This window comes from Dermacentor variabilis, chromosome 4, assembly GCF_050947875.1.
Source record: "Dermacentor variabilis isolate Ectoservices chromosome 4, ASM5094787v1, whole genome shotgun sequence".
Lineage (NCBI taxonomy): Eukaryota > Metazoa > Arthropoda > Arachnida > Ixodida > Ixodidae > Dermacentor > Dermacentor variabilis.
This window is the reverse complement of record NC_134571.1, coordinates 210378476-210395072: the sequence shown is the minus strand read 5'-3', so window position 1 is coordinate 210395072 and position 16597 is coordinate 210378476. Positions and strand designations below refer to the sequence as shown.

The 16597-nt window shown below is 46.3% G+C and overlaps 1 protein-coding gene across 1 annotated transcript in view; it reads left to right on the top strand.

Moving 5' to 3' along the window:
- The first annotated feature begins 463 nt into the window (after positions 1-463).
- LOC142580092 (lysoplasmalogenase TMEM86A) overlaps positions 464-16597 on the top strand; it is a 70153-nt gene continuing 54019 nt past the window's right edge. The window contains exon 1 of the mRNA XM_075690874.1: positions 464-790. Coding sequence (XP_075546989.1) covers positions 650-790 — 141 coding nt within the window. The 5' untranslated portion in view covers positions 464-649. The remainder of the gene's footprint in view (positions 791-16597) is intronic.

The window sequence follows — 16597 nt, the reverse complement described above, 5'->3', positions numbered from 1 at the left end:
AACGCGCGCTGGCTAGCAGACGACGCACTTGACAACGACAGCAAAATTGAAGACGTCGTGCTGTATAACACATGCCTGAAATATAAATACGTAGTAAAAAGGTGTGAATAAACATTTGCAGTGGAAATAAAGCACTATTATAAGAGCGTAGGCGCGCAGTCGGTCTCAGGGCCCGCAGCGAAATTACGTTGAATATGCCGCGAAGAGCGTCTCCAGCCCAAACCAGTTCACTCGCAGCGCCCTCGCAAAATTTTTCCACACGCGGCGCCCAGCGAAAGAGCGCTGTTCGGCCCACTCGACCACAGAGTTCTATACAACAATTATTGCAGGAAACTCGATGCGCTCGACCCCTAGTCTGGTACACTCTACTCCAACCATGGCAAGGAGCGTTGTTTGACACGTGCTGCCATCTGTCTTGAGAAACAGGAAGAGCTTGCTGTCCAGCTTCAACCTAAACGACCTCGGTAGCGCGCACTTCGCAACGAGCAGCAGCAGACATCGTCACGGGGCCTAGCGCGTATCGGCGGGCGCCGCTGTTGAGCTGGGAATGAAATGCCCGATACTGCAGCTGGAGGCAAGCTAAGTTGTGCAGGTCCATTGTCACTGCTCCTCGAACAGATGATGCTCGGCTCTCCAACGCTGCTGTTGCATGCGCCGCAACACAACTCGTGATCGCCAGCGTAGTTTCTCTTCGGGACAGACTTTTCCGGTCAACGGCGGCGCGATGATGTCTACCGACGAAGGCATCGATGACGAGCTCTCCGACTACTGGACCAGTCCTAAAGTTGTGGTAAGGTTGCAATCTGTAATCTAATACTTTGACCGCCTGCGTTGGCCTAGATAATTGCTCAGATCGCGGCCATTTGATATGACATGTGTCGCTTTGACGCGTTGCGCCAAACGACCACTACGGCACCAGTAGCTCGCTCTCAGCTGTTCACGCGACCTGCGCGATTCGCTGGCGCAGAAGACGTTGCACCAACGCCGAGACGCAGTGGTCGCTCGGAGACATCAACGCGTGATCATTGCAGCTCCTGCGGCCCGCAAGCGACGCGAGTTTCAGTAGGGAATGAAGAATGAAAAGTACTAGATTCAGCAGGAAGGCCAGTATTTACATACACGGCCCTGTGCGACTGCCGCGCGCTCTTTCGGTTTTGCTCGAGCGCGGCCTTTTGCCTTCAATTTTCTTATTTGCAGTGACTTGCCGCAGCCATTGGGCTGCCGAATTCGCTTTTGTATGTGATACGCGTTTTTTTATGTTCTTTCTCGTACGTATCATATTGCGTTTGTTTTCGTTCGCCGCACGCTCGTTCGCCGCTGGCTTGTATACACACATTCGCAGAAAAGAAGAAGAAAGAAGGAACGCATGCAGAAAAATAAGAAAAAATAAGCGAGTTCACCGTGAGCGAGACGGCGAAAGAAACAATAACCTCAGCCGCTTTTTGCGTCGTTTCTTAATTACGACAAAATAAGTGGATAACGTTGTCCTGCCGATCGTTTACGTTCGCGCCCTCTCAAGACTGCGCGCCATTCGCCATTGTCTCACTAATTGGCAACACGGATTGTGCGTACGTCAGAGCTCGAATATCTCTGCGCAATTCACTTCGCCCCCGTGTGGCCCGCAGCGCGGGCAAGCAGCCCGCGTATCCCAGTTGCAGCGTCTACAACTAGGATGCGTGCAGGCATCGCGCGCACGCAGCTTGCGCACCGCTTTTTGTTAGCTATTGTTCTGCCGCTATCGGCAAAATAAACAAACGCACACTTATCTCTACATACTTTCGTAAGGTGTCCTGCTGAGCTCGGTGTTATACGTATCTTCCATTTGCTGCCTCTCAACGACGCGCACACTCGTATAGTAAAGTTCTGAAGTGGCCCCGGGCGAGCTTCCTTCTTCTACCCGATGATCCCTTGTTTTTGCATCACCCGCCGTGGTTGCTCAGTGGCTATGGTGTTGGGCTGCTGAGCACGAGGTCGCGGGATCGAATCCCGGCCACGGCGGCCGCATTTCGATGGGGGCGAAATGCGAAAACACCCGTGTGCTTAGATTTAGGTGCACGTTAGAGAACCCCAGGTGGTCAAAATTTCCGGAGTCCTCCACTACGGCGTGCCTCATAATCAGAAAGTGGTTTTGGCATGTAAAACCCCAAATATTATTATTATTGTTTTTGCATCTCTAACAACATTTACCAAAATCGGGTTGACCCGATTTATCCCCGAACTGTGCCCTTTCGTAAAGGCTAATGCAGGTCTTTCAAAACTAATGTACGCTGCACATATCCATTGTATTAAGAAATAATGGTGAAGTTGTAGCATACATATACATATATATATATATATATATATATATATATATATATATATATATATATATATATATATCGTTTTCGCTTAGCACTGAAGCAAAAACCGGCATATGTAGAAACATGAGCGCCTGCCTGCATCGGGCGAACGAAAGCTTCTTGCTTTTGCAGTGTAGCCGCGCGTTTTAGAATAGGGGCCCCAAACGTTTTGGGGACCCAAAGAAATAGCGTCGAAACCACTGCGCATGCGCGAGACGCAAACTGCGTTTGGGTTTTGCGTTGGGAACGCTATTTCACCGATTTAGCGGGAGCTCAAATAGCGTTCCCAAAAGCTTTGCGCCAACAATCATGGCGGCACCCATCGAAGCGACGGCTCTAGCCTAGCACCAAACCGGGTTCAATTCGCGGTAACGCGTGAAGTTCGCAAGCTAGGAGAAGTGACTGCAGTTATCGCTTTCTCTCAACTAACGTGTGTTATGAAGATTGATTCATTAGACCCCGCCGATTCCGAATTCGAGTGTGGATTTTATGGCTCGTAGGCCTAACATGGCTAAGCTTGGCTGGTGAAGGCACGTAAAGTTAGTTTTGTTGCTCAAAACTAAGCACAACTAATTGTTTGCTGCTTGAAGAATAACCTCTAAATTGTAATTAAACGCGAATACACGCAAGTCAAATTTACTATTCATATCATAAAATGGTATATTTTATTTAATTATTTCTACTAGCTTTTCTTTGACGCCGTAGTGGCGCTGTCAGCGCAAGACGCTATCCGCAAACGTAAAACCCTATTCTAAAGCTCTTCACGCCTGCGTGCCCCAACGCTAACGCCCGCAAAGCTCTTTGGGGCCCCAAAATATTGGGGCCCCTATTCTAAAACTCTCTATTATTACGACAACGCGTTGCATCATATTTCCCGCACGCCACATACTGGTGTGAACGGTGGTGGTGTGCGATGGGGGGCGAATTGACGCAGCGGCCACGCATGCCCGTCGACAGGATGCTTACCCAACCACGCATGCATATATATATATATATATATATATATATATATATATATATATATATATATATATATATATATATATACATACATGCACTTACGTTCAAGCAAAGGTAACTGATTAGTCTAGTTGGTGTTCCAATGCATGTATTTGTTGCAAGAGCGTATAGACCGTTTTTTCGTAGGCGCCGCCATATTGTGAACGCAGTGGCGCCGCCTATGATCAGCGCCATACTGGCTTGGGTGAAAGCGGTCTTTTGCATGGCAGGTATACGCTCGGCGGTAGGTTCTGGCGTTTGTTTTCGCGGTCGTGTGGTCTGTTTAGTATGACGTGCGTCTTCTAGGTGGTAAGCGGTTCTGTGAGACGTGCTGACGTGGTTTAAGGCGTCATGGCCGGAATTTCTGCTGGCGTTGAGGTGGACGGAACACGCAGCGCGATGTGTGCGCGCATATTTGAGCCTATAATCAGCCTCGGAGATCAGTTGTGTATTTCTGAATGTTCCAATCACTAATGTGACCTTATTGCAGTATTATCTTCTATTTCTAAGCTGCGGTTTATGAGCCATGAAACATACGCGACGATCGTAACAGCGTGGGTACCGTTGTGCTACGATGGGAGCTGTGCTGTTACAATTTGACAAGCGTTCAAACTGTTCGCTGCAGGTTTCATTGCGTGACTACTTGGTTGGATGGATGAGGTTTCCACCTATGAATAAAATAGTTTTGGCTATTAATAGCAGCATACCTTATAGTCTGAATTAAGCTTGTCCAGCAAAGCGACTGTTTACGAACTGCGCGAGCGTGCTAAGCAGTGGTAGGTGCTGGATTACAGATATCTTTGTTCTATATAGCGCATGGTCCAAGCATACGGCATCAGCGGTTATATATTTATAAACGTTGTGCGGCATTAGCCCGTTTTCTCTTGCTTTTAGAGAAAGAGGATGGTAACAGATTTTTTTTTTTTTTTTGCGGTTGTGTTCGTTCAGTTCCCTACGACGCGCTCACACGTATTACGGAAATCTTGCGCTGAAAAATAGCCATCGCATTCTTTTTATGCGAACCCTCTCATATATTATGGCTGTATAACGGCCAAGAAAGGCAATGCCGAAGCACACAGCTTATATATGTATCGTGCTGGCTCACCAACTGCAGTGATCGCTGTGTTGAGCAGCACCATGGGCCTCATGCAGCAAGACATATGGTAATTTGAAGCCTACTAGACTTGAAATGCGTGAGAACGATGCCAGTGCATCACAAATTTTTGATAAAGCCTGCCGCTCAGATGGTTCGTGGTTGCCTTAGGTTGGCCGTGCACGAGCATGCACCCTTATGTTTTATGTTTTACTCCCTACGCCAATCGATCAGACAGTGAGTTGATTTACCATTTAATGCTGGTAATGCAGAGACGCCGGCTTTCTTTGTTGAATTGAATTCGATATAAGCAGAATAGTAAACAAACACGGACCGCGACTGATAATGCGCGTACATCGCGGCTGATTATGCGCGTCACATTTTTGCGCCCCCAAGACATATTTCTGCCTACAGTATAGTTACTGATGCACCGAAAGGCTTCCCTGACGACCTTATATGAACGAACATGGCGTAAAGTTCACAAAGTAAGGTCTAAAACATCTCGAAATCGTTCCGCAGCACGCGACAGCAATACTTTCAAGCAGCGCCGCGCCGGATCGCCCAAGCCAGAGAGGAGGAAAAACTCTCCGCGCGCCCTATCCTCCTCGCCCGATGAAACGGTCTATACTGGGAGCCAGTAAAACAGCACAACAGAAAGGGCGGAATTTCATGCTTGACAGGTCTAAGGTGGACGCAGAAATGCTCCCAGTACATATTATACGTGGCGATCATGTTAAGTTTCCTGGAATTTTTAGAAATTGCCTGTTTCAGACAACAGAATTCCAGTCCTCGAACAGGGTTATTCGGAGAGGCGCGGGCGTTGCTTGCATGAGAAGTGGAAACACATATTCAACTAATTAAAATACTAATGTACTTCTTTAATGAATCACTTCAGGGCACATATTGCAATATACGAATTGTAGCCTAGTGCAATATTATATACACAGTGCAACGCACGCGTAAAGCGCAGAGGTCGTTGGTTCGGCTCCCGCCGGCGACGAGTTATCTTCTCGTTCACTTTCTTTTCCCCTTTCTTCGTTATTTTCGACATACGAATTTTAACCTCACCTAATTTCCGTTATGCTTTCCTTGTCTGTTGTCTTTAAGTGGTCACGATTAAAGAAAATCGAGCCCCTCGGTTCCCCGTCTTCTCTCGTATATATATATATATATATATATATATATATATATATATATATATATATATATATATATATATATATATATATATATATATATAGCGCACCAATAAAACCTGGATCTCAACCTGTTCACTAAAACCTTCCGCTCGCTGATACCTGGCCATACCCGCGGAATGATTGTGAAGTGACACAGACGAGTGGCTGCTTCGACCAAGTTTATTTAGAAAATTTCCGGAAAATGTCGGCAACAGCACTGGAAGCTGCTGAGAAAGTTAGTCTAAACTGAGAACTGTGTTTCTTGTCAGTTTGTGGTGTTGCAAATTTGCTGCGTATAAACCAGACTCGTGCGTGACTAACTATACGTTATTGGTCTACAAGTAATGGTTTACGTTTTTGTAGTGTGGTAATTGATCGCTCAGATGATTATCTTTATTTTACTCTATGACGCGCACAGTAGGTAAATGATTTTTTCCGGTAACCAATTACATGCAACCCCATTGACGGGACGAGCCGTAACAGGCGGCGCAGCTTGGAGCGCTCAAACTGGGCAGGAGCCGCCTGCGACGGTGCGTCATCGTGACGTTCCACCGGCAACGAAAAGCGGCGCCACACCTGGGACGTTGACGCCACGGAGCAGACGCTGTACATCGGCGCTCCGAGCAACGGTGGCGTGAGAGGCATTTTGGGCCGTGTTGTGTGCACGTGCACACAACACGGCCCTCCAGCGCGCACACGGAGCCGGTGGTCTTGTCGTAGCGTGAAATACCAACCAACACGACCGACGAAAATCTTCGAGAGCATGCAATTGAAGACCAACAGCGCGTGAAGGGCTGCGGAGGACGCACTGACAGACCGGCTCGTTCCGTTTTCCGTACCGGGAGGAAAGCATAACGTAAAAGTAATGGATTATGCATTTTAGTAATTGCACATTTACATTCGTGTTGCAATAATTGTTCACTGTAATTGGTTGCCTTTTTCTTTTTTCGGTAACCTGTACAAGTTTTCTATATAAACCAAGTTTGCGTTTTGTGGCAAAGGTAAATTATCGTTAATAAATGTGCGTATGTACCCACAAAAAATGCTTATTGTGCTGTGTCCGCGGAATCTTCGCGAATGTTAATGTTCGTTCACAAGTTGGCAAATGTGGAAATCCTACGACGCTAGTACGACTTTAAGGACATTTTCTAATAACTCCAGAAAGTATTATCTAAAGCTCAACGCTTGTCATACGTGTCCTTCAGTCGTCTCTTCGCCTAGTTAAGCATATGCAGCAGTAAAATAGAATGCTAACGATAGAACCTACTTCTATATCGCTTTAGTTTTTTTATTTCAAGTCTCGTGCAGTCAAGACGGTACATATTAACGTTTTCAACCTGTTCTCCCTTGAACGCGGAGTGCCAGGAGAGCTGGTCGTACGTAGCGCATGTAAAAAAAAAAAAAAGAAAAGAACACCCGTGACGCGTGCGATAATTATTGGCGTCACCGTCGGCGATGCATCGTACGAGGAAAGTGCGTGGGGGCGGGGGGGGGAGGTGTTGCAGGACGGGGACGCTCCTCGCAACCGCGATCTTGCAGATAAGTCTGACTGGGGAAAAGGAAAAAAAAAGAAAACCTTGGGTGAGTCTCAATGCGCTCCGTATGCCTGCTGGCACGCGTCGGATACCCCACGGTCAGCTGCAGTCGCTGGCGAATGCAGAACATCGGATCGGGGGAAAAAATAAATAAAGAATGCGAGCTGCGAACTTCGGCGGTGCATGCATGCACGTCACCCTTTTGTAGGGGAAAACCAGCAGCTGCTGCATCCACGAGGCTGGCCTAACTTAAAATGAAGGAGCTCTCCTGTGGGGCCAGCCGGTGCCGCTCACCAACACCTCGTCCGCTACCACGCCCCCCCCCCCCCCCGGTTCTATCAGCTGATCTCCGGACGCGAATCGCGTGTACTTCGAAACACGCGCTTCTCTCGATAACTACTATGCTCGTAACTCTCACCCACCAAGAAGACCGTGGAGTACAATAGGGCCTGGAAGTATAGATCTAAATTATGTCCAAAATCCGCGCTCGTATCGTGTCAGTCGAATATGTTATTGTGGAATTTTCGGCCCAACTTTATTGAATTTTTTTTTTCGCCGTGTGACACTTAATAGCACGTCGCCAGAAATCATGATTTTTTATTGTATCTGTAGCTGAACTCTAATTAATCTTTCTTTTCCTGTCGCTTGCATCTGTATTTTTTCTCTCTCTTTATAGGCCATCTTGCCATATGTTGAGCGCAGATGTCGCAGTATTGCCTAACCCTATAATACGTAATCTCAATTGTTATTGCTGTACGCATGTATTCTACTCTGCTCTACAATGCCTATGCGCTTGCGGGTGTGTAAATAAATAAATAAATAATGCTATTTATTGTCATCTTTACACTGCAATTCATTGAAACCAGGCCTGTCAAATCCGATAAGCGGCGGTAATCAATGGTAATATTCAGATTGATAATGACTGCAACACACTTCGTAAGCTGCGTTTCGTGCTTGCAGAAAAACCAGGGATGTGCGTGTAGCCGTTTGTGTGTGTGCGCGCGCGCCCACACTTAACGCGGAGCTCGTTGAAAATCGATGGGACATAGACTGTATGAATGGCTTCACTAAATCTCGTTTTGCAATAGGGTGAAGCACGACGAGAGATGTCGTATTGATAGTGCGTTGAAAAGTATGTCGAAATCTATTGTCTGGAAATCTTCATCAAATGGCAGTGCAAATTTGTTCTCCTTCCTTAACAAATTTTCACTGCCACTTGATGAACAATTGCACCATAATAGATTTCACCATACTTTTTAACGTACTATCAATACGACGCCACCATAGCAAAGAATAAACAGCGAATAATGTAATGCTATATCACAGGACACTACGCAAGAGCTTGCACGATCGTGGTTTCCTGGTCACACCGATCTAAAACCAGTATAATAAAATTGTTGGTCAAAATAATAAAGGTTTTGTTGTTGCCCTTCATATGAGATCTTCCAGGTCAAAAGAAAATTGGGAATTAATTCGTTGATTCATTCATTCATTCATTCATTCATTCATTCATTCATTCATATACAGGCAGCACCAGTATGTCTTTTATGAATGTGGAAAAATAAAAGGCTGTGAAACATCGGGCACACCATCTGATTGCACAGACTGCATAGTACATGCACATAATGCATACTGTGTAACCCGCCGTGATTACTTAGCAGCCATGTAAGCACGAGATCGCGGGTTCTATTCCCGACCGCGATTCGACGAGAACGAAATGCAAAAACGCCCGTGTACCGCGACGTGGGTGCGCGTTGAGAAAATAACTCCAGGTGGTCAACAATAAACCGTGGTGCCCTCCGGCGTGCCTCGTAATCATATCCTGGTTTCGACTCGTAAAACCCCACAATTTAGTTCTTAAATGGTCGTAGGACAAGCGCATCAATCTATGCGGAAAAAAAGAAACTATTACCGTGACGCTGTACAACGACCGGCAGCACCGGGCCATCGAGAAAGTAGTGCTTGTTTAACACTCGGCACGCAGCCAACCGTCAAGGACAGAAGAATGTTAAGGCGCAGGCTGCGTCAAGGGTGAAAAGTGGCCTTTTGTATAGTCGCCGTGTGGGCCGCTTACGCATAGGGTGTCCCAGCTAACGTTAGCCAAGCTGATGGACAAAAAAAAAAATAATATTGACGAAAAACGGTGGAAAATGCAATGACAAAACCTACTGTGCTCTGTCCACACACCTCTCACGACTGAGCACGGTAGGTTTTATCATTGCATTTTGCACCGCCTTTCGTCAATATCTTTCTTTTCGTTCAATAAGCTTGACTATATATATTTGTAACGTCACCCGGGACACACGGTATATGATTCACAGAAACAATCAGAATTGAATAAGAATGTCATGGCGCATATAGGTTAAGCAAAAAACGTGAACCTTCCGCAAGCAGGGGAGGAACCAGTGGGGGGGGTGCCCCCCCCTCCATTTTTTATGGAGGGGCTCGGCTCCTCCTCGGCAGGTCAACTGCGGCACCCATTCGACGTGCTCTCGAGGTGTTCACACATAGGGTGTGAACACCCTATGTGTGATTGTCGTTGTGGTGTGAACCTCTCCTCTTGTCCTTTGTGTTTTTGACTGGTTTTTTTCGTTCGAGAAAAGTGGTTGGCGCTACTTTCGGAGATTGAGGGGTTTTAGCATGGAGGAAGGAAACTGACAGGCCCCACCCTCTCCGCGCGCTGGGAGAAAAGTGTGGAGGAAGTGACGTAGTAAGTTCTCTTTCTTGCTGATTTTTTTTTATTTCTTTGCCGTAGCGGCCACGCCTTTCGGGCCACAATGGCGGCTCTGTTTTTGTTCTGTGCGCTCACACGTGTTGCTCCGTAGGTTTCGTACCGTGGCAAAGGCGCCGTGCGGGCAGGTTTGCATTGGTCTCCGTGTTTTGTTGCGCTGCGTTATCTGGACTGTGCTCTCCCTGATGTTGCTGTGGCCAGGTGGGACAGGAGGAATTAAAGTTCGTGAAATGAACGCGCATGCAACGCTGTACACAATGTACCGCGCCACGGCAATGGCAACGGACGAAGGAATATTCGCGGGAAATTTTGCCCTCTTTGGCGAAATCATGCTAACGTGCTAACGATTGTTTAGTATTGCTGCGGAGCGCGCGGGCCCGAGCAGCACGGCGTGGTTTCGCGAGAAACGTAAACAAGAGAGGAGAGCTGGCCCGATAGGCGGAGCAACGCCATGAGCAACGTCAACTTCCGGCTTCACTTTAGCTTCACAAAGAGAGACCTTAGGGCCTCTCCTTAGTTTCCTTCCTCCGTGGGTTTTAGAAAGTGAGCGATTGCAGCGCCGCCGCTCCGTTCGCCCCCGGCGGCGTCAAGTGGCCTTGTGCATCGCTGCCACGGTGTAATACCCCTGTCACGCAACAAATCTAATATCATTTCCAACAAATGACATTTGTTGCAATTAATGTAATTATCCCAGCGCGCTGTCACATGGGGAAAACTAATGCCATTTTAAAATGTTGAAAATGACGATAGTAACGAAAAGAACACGCAAAAATTGCCTCCAACCCCCTTTTCTCCAATAATTATTTTCTAATAAGCTAAATTCCACTGGAATATATGATCGTCCCTTTCACACAGCAGTGTTCGATCACAACTTATCGCCATTTCCAAGGAAGTCGAGTCAAGCCAAGCCAAAGGCAAGCAACATGGCGAAAAGCACAATGGGCGCATCCGCTGCATCTGCTAACGTGGAACGAGAACGGCAGCTGCATGTCACCGCCGTTCTGATGTGCACGCGGGCCCCTAATATATCCTCATTCTTGGAGCGTGCCACAGGAAAGCACGCGCATACTTTTACGTCAAGTCAATCGAAGTGGCCGCGGCCCATGCTCCGGTGCGAACCAACACGACTGCTGCAACGAAAGCTAAAGACGGCTGTCTAGTCACTGGATTGAGAGTAGCTTTCTCTAAGCACGTGATTGACTTCAATGTCGTTAACGTAATAATTAGGTAATAAAATCGATAGAATAATAGTTATTTTTTTTGTTAAATAAGAAGCATGTACTGTTTGCGAAACACCGGTACGCTCGTGGTGTCGAGGATACACATTCGGTTCCAAAACGAATGTGAACGAGTTTGGCGAACTCGTTCGTTTGTAAATGTCATTTTCGACGAATGACATTGCGTTTTACCGTGTGACAGCAAACAAATGGTATTATCAGCGAATGTCACTCTCTGTAAATGACGTTAGATTTGCCGTGTGACAGGGATACAAGTCGCTGCCTCCACGCGCTGCACTCGATGCCAATGCGCTCGACGCAAGAGAAATCGGGAATGATTATCTTTCATGAAGAGACGAGTAATTAGAGTGCAGGGTGTCATTTCAAGAGCAGGTCATACCCGTAGTCAAGCAATATAAATACCTCGGCGTATACATAAACGAAGGAAAGACTTACTAAAGCACCCCACCAAGAGAATTAAAAATAAAGTGGAAGCGAAATGCTGCAATAATGAAACACAGAGCTCTGTGAGGCCACAACAAGTATGAGGTAGTGCGTGGAATCTGGGAAGGAGTACTGGTACCAGTGCCAACATTCGTAAATGCCATTCTATGCTGTTAGGAATGGCCTGCCGAGGTGCCAACATGCAAGGTTTCTCAGCCAGCTGCAGCAGCAGGGTTGGCATTTTCTGGGAAGCCACCGTCATCCTCTAGCCAAACGGCGCCACTAAGTCTACTGTGTGCGGAGGACAATACGCCGCGTCAGCGACTCTCCGTCGCGGGAAGGCCGAGATGAGTTCGACGAACCAGGCATGTTACTGAACCCGCCACCGCCGACCTGGTCTGCCGTGAGCGGGGTAGTTCCCGAGGGAATGTATCTGGCGGCAACGTCCCACGCGCCTTTCAGGACACAAGACAATGGCGAACCGGCGGCCACGCTGCAGGGGTCAGCTTGGGGAATAAGAGGCACCTTCTTTGGTCAAGACGTAAGCCCCGAGTTCTGCGAAGCCCGTCTGGCCTCTGTGGGGGGCAGTGGAAGCTGTGCGTACGTGTGTGTGTAAGCCCTCCCGCTGAAAGGCGGCTCGGCTACGATGAATCGAACGTTTCCCTCACCTAGAGACCTAGGGAGCACGGAGTGTTTATAAGCAGCTGTTTGTCGGCTGCTAGAAGGTGCTCGTCAGTGTGCTCGTGAGCTGTGTGCTCGTGCTCGAGAAGCGGTGTGTTTGGAGCTTCGTGCTCGTATGCTGTATGCTTCGTCTTGCGTGCTCCATTTGGGAGCCACATTCGAATGTCGAATGTATCCCCTGTTTGAATGTAAATATCTGTAAATAAATCCTGCTCGCCTAGTCCTGTCCTCCCAAGTTCCTCCCTACGACCTACAACCCTTACAACTGGTGGCAGCGGCGAGATCGTCCGACAACTCTTACAATTCTTATAACCGGATATCTTGTCGGAGTTAGGAGTTAAACCAAATATCGGTACGCCAGTTAGCTTTGGGGGCCCACGGTAAAACCACAAGTGAGGCAGTGCAGGGTGACTGGGGCCTCTTCTGAATTCAGAGTAGCACAAAGCAAAATTAGTTTTGAAGACTCAGGAACGTGTATGAAAATAAATGGATAGCTAAAGTACACAAGTATCACTACTTGAGAAGCGTGGACACATAATGCAGGAAGAGGCCAAGAAAGTTGGCAATCAAGTGCAGGGTAACTGAAGCTAAATAGACAACCAGTAGTGATCAGAAAGTGAGAGAAACAGAGACAGTTAAGTGGATGCAAAGAACGGAAACAAAAAGAGCCATGGATGTTTACAAGAATGAGAAGAAATTAGTAGGGAAAACCTGTACGATAAAACAAAGGGCAGTGCCTTGCTATTTGAGGCTCGAGCCGGTTGCCTAAGGACAAAAACATGCCGAAGTAAATATTCGGAACTAGACGAGGCATGTGTATGCTGCAGCAGAAATTCGGAGACTACTCAGCACATCCTAATGGAATGCGAAGGGATTCACCCAATGAGAATCGCAGGTAACGTGCACCTTACAGAAGCGCTTCGGTTTAAAGTGGACGGAAGGCGTCAACCGGTCAGCAGTCGAGATAAGCCAGAGACGTTTAGAATATTGTTGGGGAAAAAAAAAGCAGGGAAGAGATTGATACGACCTGAATCTCTTACAGTCAAAGTTAGCGATACGAGATGGACTGTGAAGGGGAAAAAAAATTTTAAGGAGATGTACACAAGAATGCTAGACAAAAAACATGCATAGCATACCTGATTAAATCAAGCAGGCTGGGTGACTATTTGTCACCGCCCCGTTTCAAAGGGGGTGCCATTGAATCATCATCGGCACTGGCCATTTCTATGTAGTTCCCTGTACCCGAGGCGTGGCATCGAGGCGTGCTGCACGACCACCGCACGCGTGACGCTCCTGTTCAACCGCTGGGGCGGAGCGGGTGTCTGCGAGCGGGAGCAAGGAGCGGACACGCCGCGAACGGCATGTCTTGATTGCTGATAACTCCGCTTCTGCTGGGTGCGTCGAAGTACTTTGGGGGGGGGGGGGGGGGCAAAGTATTACTGAAATAGTCTATTTTAACTTCAAATGCATTTCTCGACTTCGATCGAAAGTCGTTCAGGGCCCCTTTAACAATACCAACTTGCCCACTGACGCAGTGGTGCCTCGCGAATACTGTTCGATGTTTCTATTATCTTTGAACTTACTGGAATTATTAATTTCATTAATTCCTTAAAAGAACATCCTCATCACGTGGCACTGACAGCATTATTCCAAAGTTTCTGAAGCGGGCATGCGCACCTCTCCTGGCACATTTTTTCAGCAGTCACTTGATCAACTAGGAATCTTGCCGCTGGGTTCCTTGCAAACTCATGAAGTGCATCTTGTATTCGCGTTTAGTTAATTTTTTAGAACCCGCTACAGTTTCGTTTTAGATGGCCGTCCGTTGCGTGGCGGCACTTGCGCCTCCCTGTAAAGGCGAAGAAAATAAAGAAACACGGGATCAATATTCAAGTGCGATCCGGTCCCGCTGTGGTACACGTCGCTGGTTCCTGTAACCGTTGACGGCGACCGCGCGGTCCGCCTCTCGGAACTGCTCGGCCACACTCGCAACAAGTGGCGACGAGGGATTCAAGTTTCTCCAAGTACGCCGTCCTTCCACGCCCACTTTTGCACACGTGTTCGTCGATCGGCTATGAAATCGACGCATCAGAAGTTCGTCGTGCCAACGTTCGGCAACCTCGAAGCATTCGATGGAGGAGAGGGAGATGCGTAGCCCTGCTACGTTGGACGCCTTGAATCTTACTTCCTTTCCAATGTCATTGCAAGAGAAAAAAAAAAGAAGTCAGTCTTCTTTAGTTGCTTGGGGCAGATTCAAGATTCATTTATTTCTCCAAGAGAAAAAGGCCTGGGACAAAAGGCTGCCCTGGAGCAGCTTGACGGGGTCCGGGGCCCATTCACCAAATGGCATCAGTTGAGGGAAAAAAATACAATTTCACATAGATCATGAATCAAGGAACCATGCACAATGCAGAATTACATTTAAACTTAATCTAAGACAAAAGTAAAATTCAAATATACAATGCACTGAGAAGCGAAAAAAGAAAGCATATAACAACGGTATAGCAGGAACAGAAGGTTTAAAACATAATTGCAATTCAACACTACGATATAGTAAATGAAGTTGCAACACAATACATAGCAGTATTTCTCTTTTTATATCATGGCAAAAAATGTAACAAGAATACCCTAATTAGGGTTTGAGCCCACCACATGCTCAAAAAATTGCTGAACAATTGTTTTTTTTAGGTTAATATTTTCTGTCTACCATTTTTTGTGTTAAGGGTGTTCGGAACCAGGAAATGCAACATTTGGGAGCCATACATTGTGCGAAGTCGGAGTAGATGCCATTTCTCTTTGCGTCTGGTGCTTGTATGAGTGTGCGTTTGTGTCACCGATGAAAGTTGGATTATGCCCCGAAGTAAGCTCAAATTATTCAAAGAAAGGCGCGAAGTATGGTAAATGACATTCGATGATGGATGGGAGATATTCTGCTTAATAAACAATGGTCCGGTATGAGCTAGGTAATCTGAGCCAGAACATATGCGAATAGCTTCTTTTTTTTTTTTTTTTGCAGAAGTAGTAGTTGGTTTAGATGCACGCGAGCCGCAGTTCCCCACACAAGATGACAGTAGCTTATTTGAGAATGAAATACTGAATGATATATTAATTTTTAACTTTCACGGGAAACAAGTCGCGAGTTCGTGAAAGAGCTCCTACAGATTTTGACAAGTTTAAAGAAAGATAATGGAAGTGATCAGCCCATTTAAGATGTTCGTCAAATATTACGCCAAGAGATTTATATTTACTTACGATTTCGATACCGTACTCTCCTATGAGCAGTGGGATTGATATCGTAACTTTCCTATTTAACGAACGAAAAATAACCACCTTTGTTTTATTATAATTAATGTTTAAGCTGTTTACTCGTGACCAGTTATGGAGGCTTTCTATTATGACGTTCGTTTCTAGCAGGAGCTCATTCGATGAGTTTCCAGATAAAAATAAACTAGTGTCGTCGGCATATATTATAAATTTAGCTTTCTTGGAGATATGGACAAGATCATTTATATACGCGTTAAAAAGGAACGGACCTAAGATGCAGCCCTGCGGTACTCCGCATCTTATATATTCAAAACTGGAGCTACAACCATCGACACATACAGACTGCTGCCGTTTTTGAAGGTATGACCTTATCAGCTTAAGCGGACTGCCTCTTATACCGCATGCATAAAGTTAATCTAAAAGGATGTTATGATTAATACAGTCAAATGCTTTGCTGAAATTAATAAAAATGCCAAGTGTTAGAAGTTTATTTTCAATATTTTGCAAAATTAGTTATTTTTGTTTAAGCAGCGCAGATTCTGTAGATAAGCCTTGTCTAAAACCAAATTGCGAATCTGTGAACAGACGATTATCATTAAAGTAAGTTTCCAAACACTTGAGCAAATTTTTTTCTACTGGTTTCGAGAAAATTGGCAGAATCGATATTCGTCGATAGTTGCCCATGTCTTGTGTCGTCCCAGATTTATGGATAACAATCACTTTGGCTAGTTTTAGTCTGTCTGAGAAGGCAGAAGGAGATATCGATAGGTTAAATATATACGATAAGTGAGGCGCAAGAATGTCAGCTACAAATTTAATTCGTTTTACTGACAGACCCTCTGCGTCAAGGCTGGAGCTATTCTTCAAGGCCATTAGCGTAGCAAAAACTCCGAATGGGTGGGTAGGGTGGAGAAAAAAAAAGGAGTCGGGTGTCTGTACAGAAATTGGGCAGATATCATCTTGGTCTTAGTCTGTTTTAGGGAGATCAATAAAGTGTTTATTTACGCTATCCGATAGTTCAGTGTCTATCAAGGTTACACCGTTTATGATAAGACCTCCTATAGAATGGGAGGGCTTGGACATGGTAATGACTGCGTTTATTGTTTTCCAAACTAATTT